At 40.3% G+C, this 8915-nt stretch overlaps 1 protein-coding gene and 1 pseudogene across 1 annotated transcript; both read right to left on the bottom strand.

The window, feature by feature from the left end:
• Positions 1-4058: 4058 nt before the first annotated feature.
• Positions 4059-4618, bottom strand: LOC109270600 (ribosomal protein L18-like; annotated as a pseudogene).
• Positions 4619-4797: 179 nt separating this feature from the next.
• Positions 4798-8586, bottom strand: LOC109270265 (protein Dr1-like). Its single transcript, XM_053895322.1, is given in 3 exon segments — positions 4798-4929; positions 8160-8222; positions 8224-8586. Coding segments are annotated over 3 exon segments (558 nt in total).
• Positions 8587-8915: the final 329 nt, after the last annotated feature.

The raw sequence follows: 8915 nt of genomic DNA, 5'->3' as shown, positions 1-8915 counted from the left end.
GCTCAGACCTTGATTTAAGGGTTGTGGGTTCAAGCCCCGTGTTGGACTCCATGCTGGGCATGGAGTCTACTTAAAAAAAAAAAAAAAAAAAAGTGTTTTAGGACATGAAAATGTACAGAATGTTAACAGATGAAAACACTCAGTTTTGTAAGAATGACAATTTTTCTCAAAGTAGTCTATGAATTTATTGCCACTCTAATTCAAAGTTTAACAGGGCTTTTGACTGAATTTGACAAACTGATCCTAATATGCATATGGAAGAGTAAAGGATCAAGAGCAATCAAGATAATTTCAAAAAATAAGAATAAAGAGGGGAGCATCTTGCCCTTCCAAATATCAAGATTGATTATGAAGCTTTGGTCTTTAACCAATGTGATATAGGGGCACCTGGGTGGCTCGGTTGGGTGACAGACTTTGGTTCAGGTCATGATCTTGCAGTTTGTGAGTTCGAGCCCCGCGTCGGGCTCTGTACTGATGGCTCAGAGCCTGGAGCCTGTTTCGGATTCTGTGTCTCCTCCTCTCTCTGCCCCTCTCCTGCTCACTCTCTGTGTCTCTCTGTCTGTCGATAATAAATAAACGTTAAAAAAAATTTTTTTAATAAAATAAACAATGTGATATTAGTTTGAGGATAACTAGATGAACTAATGGAACAAGATAGAAGACTCCAGCCAGACATACACATACAGAGAACTTGGTATACGTACTTCTGGTGCTTGGGAGGGAGGGCTGGGACGGGGGGTGGGGGGGGGGTGGGGAGGGAGGGGCGGTGCATGACAGTGACAGAATAAATAGTGGAGAAAGAAAGATCTATCTAGTAAGTGAGGTAGAGAAAACTGACTATATCCTTATAGTTTAAAAACAAATCCCTACAGACCTTATATATAAAAATGAATTCTGTGTTGATTAAAGGTCTGCGAAATGCAAAACTTTAAAGTTATGAGAAGACAATGTGGAGAGTGTCAATATAGATGAAATATCTTTATGACCTTATGGTATAGAAGAACTTCTTAGGGGCGCCTGGGTGGCTTGGTCGGTTAAGCGTCCAACTTCGGCTCAGGTCATGATCTCACGGTCCGTGAGTTCGAGCCCCACGTCGGGCTCTGTGCTGACAGCTCAGAGCCTGGAGCCTGTTTCAGATTCTGTGTCTCCCTCTCTCTCTGCCCCTCCCCTGTTCATGCTCTGTCTCTCTCTGTCTCAAAAATAAATAAACGTTAAAAAAAAATTTTTTTTAAAAAAAGAAGAATTTCTTAAAGAAAACACAAAATTTACCTCATGAAAGCAATTAAAATTTTCTGTATGACAAAGGCCATCTACACAAAATGTAAAGACACACTATTAGAAGACAATGTAGAACATACATTCAAGAAAATATTAGCATACAAAATGTACATTTTAAAAATCTATAAATTAATGGGAAAGGGGACATCAAAAAGAAAAGCGGGTAAATGATCTGAACAGGCAACTCACAGCAAAGGGAAACCAAATGGCAAATAGCCACACACAAAGATTTTCCCCTTCCCTGGTAATTAAGAAAATAAAAATGAAACAAAAGTGAGACAGCGATCTGTGTGAAGTTTTTTGGCAACACTTAAGAAGTCTGACAGAGCATGTGTTAGAGCATGAGTTATAGTGATGTTTCTGTGAGTTCATTGTTAGTGAATCAACAATATATATTAAATAAGATGTTTTTAAACAGACACACACATAAAACAAAATTATGTGTTGATAGGTTGATAAAAATGTTGTGACCAGAGGCTCTCGGGAAACTAATCCTGTATTTTCATATGCTCTTGGGATGTCTTTTACACTGAAATCAAATTATGGGTGGAGGCCCATCCTATTCTTACAGCATGGATATAACACTTTCAATTTGGAAAGACTACTCCAGGAACTAATATGATCAAGGGCCTTAGGGAAATAAATATGCTGAGAGATTAAGAAGGCTAGGCATAAATTTTTTTAAAAAACCAAAGCAAAATAACTTCTTTGATGAGGGATATACAAAAAAAGGCTCATTTGCTTTTTTGATTCTCTTCTAGATGCACTGCACTTTAACCTGAACAGTGTCTTATCTTTATGTTATGGCAAAAGGTAAATAACAGTCTTTCTAAACTTGTCAAAACTATTTTTTACCTGTCCAGAGCTCTTTTCTTTTTCATTGCAGAGTCCCATAGCTGTGAACAAAAAGACAAACACTGTTTCCTCAAGCTCTCTCTTTCTTCCATTGTACCTCTTTGGCCCTGTATACTTCACAGCTGTGGTTGGGCGTCCAACTTCGGCTCAGGTCATGATCCCGTGGTTCATGGGTTCGAGCCCCGTGTCAGACTCTGTGCTGACAGCTCAGAGCCTGGAGTCTGCTTTGTGGATTCTGTCTCCCTCTCTCTCTGCCCCTGACCAGCTCATACTCTGTCTCTCTCTCAAAAATAAATAAAAAACATTAAAAAAAATTTTCTTAATTAAAAAAAAAAAAAAAGGAATACAGGCCCCTCCTCTATAATGGAAAAGCCTTAAATTGCCATTTTGGCCATATGACCCTGTCCCTTGTTATCACAGAAGGGGAGATCAACCAAAGGCCTCTCACTCTGCATTTGAGCTAGAAAATACTTCTCTATCTTCTCTCAAAGTAGAACATGCAGCAGTAATAAAGAGCCTTTAATTAGAAAAAGCTATCAGCTAAATATATTATAACAATTTATAATATTGTTGTGGGGTAACAACAGCTACTATATTCTGAATTTACCATATTTAAAATCATCTCCTCTACTTTCATGAGGTGGCATTATCCATGGCCCCTTCCTGAGCTATAGGATCAAAATGAATGCCAAGGAACATGATTTCATGAAAGAAAGAGAGAAATAGTTAACTACTTAGTATTTACAAAATATTATCCCCTTTGTACTTTCCAAAGTACAAATCTAGGATTTGAACCTAGATACACCTGACTGCAAAGCTTGTCCTCTTTATGCCTTATGAACTCTAACAGTCATGAACCACTAGTCACAACCATTCCCCCATATTCTTCTTTGCTCATAGAATCTTGATTTTTCTCAGCTATCAGGTGGCCATGCGCTTCAGCGGAATTTGTTCCCTTTCTAGCCCAGAGGCAAATCTTGATGTTAAATCGAATAGGGTAGCTCCATTCCTATTCTAGCAACAATTGAGCAATGGGTATGTGTTCAATAAGACATTTGGCAAATTTGATAGGAAGCCTCTTGCGATATTTTCCTTTCCCTTAAAAAATAATGATGTGGGGGCACTGGATGGCTCAGTCAGTTGAGTGTCTGACTCTTGATCTCAGCTTAGGTCTTCATCTCAGGGTCATGTGTTCAAGCTTTGCATTGGGCTCCATGCTGGGCATGAAGACTACTTTTAAAAAAAGATATCAATTGGCCATTGATTTTATTTATATTTTTATATGTGGCTTGTTTGTTTTTACCTCTGTGATGTGATGTCCAGAACTTTGGTAGCCCACTTGGGACACTGGAGGAAATTACTCTAAAGGACACAACAATGTCCTGAGACTAGCACAGTGGAAAGGAGAAAGAACCTAGAACCCTAACAAAATTGTTGACTTGATTTAACTAAACCTCTCCCATTGAGATAATACAAACTTTTGGTTTATGTATTTTGGATTGGATTTTCTTTACTTGAGGTCCAAAATGACCTAACTGACATTTGGTCTGTAAAATACAATTTACTCATAGATGGTTTGAAAACCTAGAAACAAATTTTCTTATAGGTCAAGAAATAGGGTTTCTGGCTTCACTATGGGATGTAGGAAACAGGAAAGAACATCACACCATACTTGTGATAAAAAAAAAAAAAGACTAGATAATTTACAAAAATCCAACTTTTATTGAATCTATCACAGAGATGTGGTCTCAGGGCAAATAGTTAATTTAAGAAATGCAAACAAAGATGCCTCCAGGAAGAGCACCTACTTAGCTGCAGCAAACACCAGAGGCTATACAAGCTGGTAAGAAAAATTTGGCTAAAGTTGGGGGGATTTTTTAGCATCCAAAATCTTTTCAATAACAAGGCAGGATGTGGGATTCATTTTAGTAGCCAAGGCTCGCCCTGAAGCCTCTGGGCCACTCCAACTTCTGGCCCTTGAATTACATGTAGGATTTGGTGTGGCTGTGCAGGGTTCCTGGGACCTTGCTGAAATACCTGTATACCTCTCAGCTCTTGCATGGACTAGAGAGCAAGAAGGTGCCACAGTCCTTGGGGAAGTCTGGGGCCAACAGGTCAAAGGTAAGGATCTCACCCCCAGCTTTGAGGGTGCAGCTCTGGGCATGGCTGCTCACCTGCAGCACGTCCACCTTCAGTTTGGGCACCTCCTGACACACACATCATCAGTTCTAGTCCCTACAGCCACAGCTGTTTTGTCTTCCTTGCCAGGCAGCTTCATCTTACAGATCATCCAGGAGAGGGACAGAGGTGGCCGGTTGGTGCAATTCTTGAACAACTTCTTCAACCCAACTTGGCTAATGGTAGAGTCGGTTCATCTGGCCAGAAACCCATACAACGTGACCAACGGTCTCAGGTAGATGCCCTGGTCCTTGGGCTCTTTGCACCAAACCTTTCAGTCTTTGTTGTGACAAATGTCAACTTCCATACTGACACCTCCTGCTCTGCCAGTTTGGGAAAATTAAAAATTTTGCTGAAATTGTTAACGAACATTTAAAGGTCAAGTGTGAGAGTATATGGTATAAAGTTTAGAGTGAAAGCACAGAACTGCCGAGAGCCACAGAGATAGAGAAATTCACACTCCCTTATAGGGCCCTCTCACAGACCTCACTGAGTGTGCATGAAAAACTGGACATAGAATGAAAATCTGAAGAAGCGTCTCTTAGGGTACATCGAGAAAGAAAGAGCATCCACTGAGATGAAGGCATGAAGATCTTCCCATATCCTCTCATATGTCTCCTACAGAATAAAAGCCTTATCCCATTGGAGGAAGGGCATTAAACCCTGTTACCCTCAAGGTACAGATGAAGACACATTTCAGGTGAGAAAAGGAGCAGACAAAACCCTCTGAGGACAGGGAGGAATACATCTAGGCTCAGATCATTAGAGATTGCCAACCTCTGGGTGAGAAGAATCGCTGCCAAGGCCCCACCTCTAAGACACAGAATGAAGCACCTATCTAAGACTGGGACTGAAACAGAACAATAAAACACACCTCCAGTCCATTCCCAACACCAGGCTAGCAAACTCAAGAAACAGGTATCCAGTCCTCAAAAGTATGGAGAGAGCCCTTTGTGAGGCACAGGCCTAATGGGAAGACTTAAATCTGAGAGTGAAGAAGATATTAAGAAAAACCTTCTGGCAAACCACTCCTTACCCTAAACACAAGGTAATGCTAGAAGTTGAAGCTTGTGGTAGTGACTGTAAACATAGCAGGAAAATAACCCAAACCCACCCCTACTGTCTTGAACGATTTCCCACACATTAAAGGCCTAGCAAAATAAAAGGCATGCCCATTATCAACCTCAGTCTGTACTGTTCTACATAAGATGTACAGCTTTCAATCAACAATTGCAAGACATACAAAGCAGCAAATAAAAACACACTCCTAAGAGACAAAGCAATCAACAGAATCATGCTTAAACATGACAGAGATGTTGGAACTATCAACCAGTGATCTTAAGCATCCTAAAAAAAGATCCTTCAAGAAGACATAAATAGCTTGACTAGTCCTATATCTTTTAAAGATATTGAATTTCTAATTTAAAGCCTTTCAGAAAAGAAAATTCCAGGCCCAGATGACTTCATTGTAAGTTCTACCAAATGTTTGAGAAAGAAATAATCACCACTTTGTACAAACTCTTCCAGAGTTTGTATATAGAAAAGGTGGGAACAATTCTCAATTTATTTAATTATGCCAGCATTATTCTGATGCCAAAATCAAAACAAAGATGCTATAATAAAAGTACCAATATCCATCTTGAACAAAGATGAAAAAAATCCTCAGCAAAAACTGAGAAAACAAGGAATAAAAGGGAACATCTAAAACTGACACAAGGCATCTACCAAAACCAACACCTTGTGTCATACTTAAGAGTGAGAAACTGGATGTCCCACCTTCCTCGAGATTGGGAACAATTCAAAGGTGTCCCTCCTACAATTCCTTTTCAACATCATACTAGAATTTTTAGCCAATGCAACAAGGCAAGAAAAAAAAATAAGACATATATATTGGAAAGGAATAAATAAGCTAGTCGAGAATCATATAAATGGCCTCAAATTTTACCATACTTGCAAATAAACAAGTTAACCTGCCCTGTTTTCATGGATGCTGGCAGAGGGCACAAGATTCTTGCATCATAGAAAAGTATTTCATTACTCATAGTGATAGCAATCACCAGAATATCAGTATTTTCTTGTGCTGATAACTCTAACCCCAATTCCCACAGGGCAGTGTGAAAAGAGCCAGATGATATCTGCAAATGGTTAGGGAATCCAAATATTTTATATTGGCTGTCCCTGATTATAAGGGACTGGGGTTGAGGGTAGAATCTGACTACCAAGAGGCACAGAAAATATTTTGGTGTGATGGAACTATTGTATATTTTTAATATGGTGGTAGTTATGTGACCATGCATTTGACATAACTCATAGAACTTTCTACTAAAGAGGGTGAATTTTACTATACCTAAACTATACTATTTTTTGATGAAAAAATCATGGTGAGAGATACAGATAAAAATGTCATCTAAGAAAACTTTATCTAAAAAAGTCAAATAAGTTCATTATTTTCCCTTAATGGTTATCATTTTATACATTGCTTCAGTTTTGATTCTCTGTTTTGGATTTCATAATTATTTGATTTTTGTATGTGAAAACTATTTTTGTATTATACCTATGTAATTATTTTTAGATATAAATTAATAGAAACTTGATTTAAAATGTTACTAATATACTACCTTGAATTCATGAACATTTTCTTTTTTTTTTTTAATTTTTAATTTTGTAAAAAGTTTATTTTGAGAGAAAGAGAAAGTGCAAGTGGCAGAGAGAGAAAAAATCCCAAGCAGGCTCCACTCTGTCAGCACAGAGCCTGATTTGAGGCTCAAACCCACAAACCATGAGATCATGACCTGAGCTGAAGTTGGACATTTAACTGACTGAGCCACCCAGGTGCCCCCATGAGCGTTTTCAATTAACAACTTTATAAGCACCATTAAAGCTGTTCCCACAACTCTATGAAGAAGAGAGGAAAATGTAATCATGAGCCACAGAAGTTAAACAACTTTCCAAGACTCATGCTACATTGACCCGTTCAGATCAGTCCAACTAAAGTCAGTTGCCTTGAGTCTTGTGTGCTACGTTCCTATCGTTGGATTAACTGGATCTGGCTACTGTTCAAGGTCAAAAATACATAACACCAAACTTCCAGGCTAGGGGAAAAATCAGAGGTTGGAGCAGGATTACCAGGCCAGAGGTAGATGTACCAAGATGGAGATCTGAGATAAAGCAGACAGGTCAACATGAAGCAAGGAAGGCCAAAAGCTTCGGGAGTTTGGCCACCTTTTTAAGCCATAGTGGGACAAATCAGAGGTGAAGGGGACACCCTGAGAAAATTCAACCCTTCAGGCTCTGGATGAAAAAGGATGGGGTCAGGAAGGCCACTTGCCAGGTGAGAGGAGAGGGTCTGAGGCTGAATAACCAATTCAATGTGGGCAGTCTTGTAACCTTTCTGATCCCACTTCACAGATTAACTCTTGCGTTCTCCATTCTCCCAGCTCCCCTACAAGGTCCACAACTGATCAGTAAACTCACAAACTGCTGATTTTGTGGAATAAATAGCTAAGCCAATTGACTAAATTCATGATGTCAGCAATTTGTCAGATGTTTTGGTGTCTTTTAGATAGAACCTTTCCATCATCACTTCACTTAATGTTTCCAAATATGATCTTCTACTTAAAAGGAAACAAAGAATAGCAGAAAGAACACATATTCTGTTTTGTTTTGAGAGAGAAAGTGAGCAGGGGAGAGGCAGAGGGAAAGAGAGAGAGAATCTTGAGCAGGCTCCATATTCAGCCTGACCCGGGGCTCGATCCCATGACCTGAGCTGCAATCAAGGGTCGGATGCTCACCCAACTGAGCCACCCTGGCACCCCAAGAAAGAACATATATTTTGGAGTCAAGCAGACTTGAAGCCATTCCTGCTGGTGCAGTGCTGCTTGTTGCTGTCTGGCTTTTGCAAATAATTCTTGCCTGCTGTCTCAATAACTCTTCTTCAGGAGTGCCAAGGTTTTCCAAACAAGAGCTGGTCTTTCTTCTTTTCAATGCTACAGTCTTGCATTCTTGTAAGACTTCTTTTACTTGACTGATATAAGAGCCAGAGCCCAAACTTTCTGGTGCTTGTATGACATGCTCAGGTGAGATGGTCTTCTTTTCAGATTTGTTGCAAATCTCATTGGCTTCAGAAGATACGAGGTGAATGAATTCAGTGCAGTAGTTCACCACCAGCTCCCGGGCATCGTTGGCCACCAGATTGGGGAGAGTCTCTTTGATCATCTTATTGATAGCAGCTCTAGGTATCGTGAGAGCATCCTCGTTGCCAGATGAGGAAGCCATCGTATCTCCCTCCCTGGCATGCCCCCGGACTATTAACCCCCCACCCCACCCCACCCCCACCCCGCTCTGGTCCACTATTCTGTTTTTCAAAGGCTGCCCTCAAAGTGTGATCCCAGGAGCGCGAAGAGGATGAAGAAAATGAGGGGAGTGGGGGAAGAGGTGGTTCATGAAGGTGGAGCACTCGTGTGGGGGAGATTTAGGGCGAGAAGTTCTGGGGGGGCTAAAGAGAATGGGGACAGGACTGCCCAACGTCGGAGAGGAGAAAGCAAAGGTGGTCCAGAAATTTGAGCACTGGGGAACCACCTTTGTGTCTCCTCAGAGGAGCGGGT

Source organism: Panthera pardus, unplaced genomic scaffold (genome assembly GCF_024362965.1).
Source record: "Panthera pardus isolate Hobbes unplaced genomic scaffold, ASM2436296v1 HiC_scaffold_6, whole genome shotgun sequence".
NCBI lineage: Eukaryota > Metazoa > Chordata > Mammalia > Carnivora > Felidae > Panthera > Panthera pardus.
Note: the sequence above shows the minus strand (reverse complement) of the source record. Positions and strands in the feature narration are given on the sequence as shown.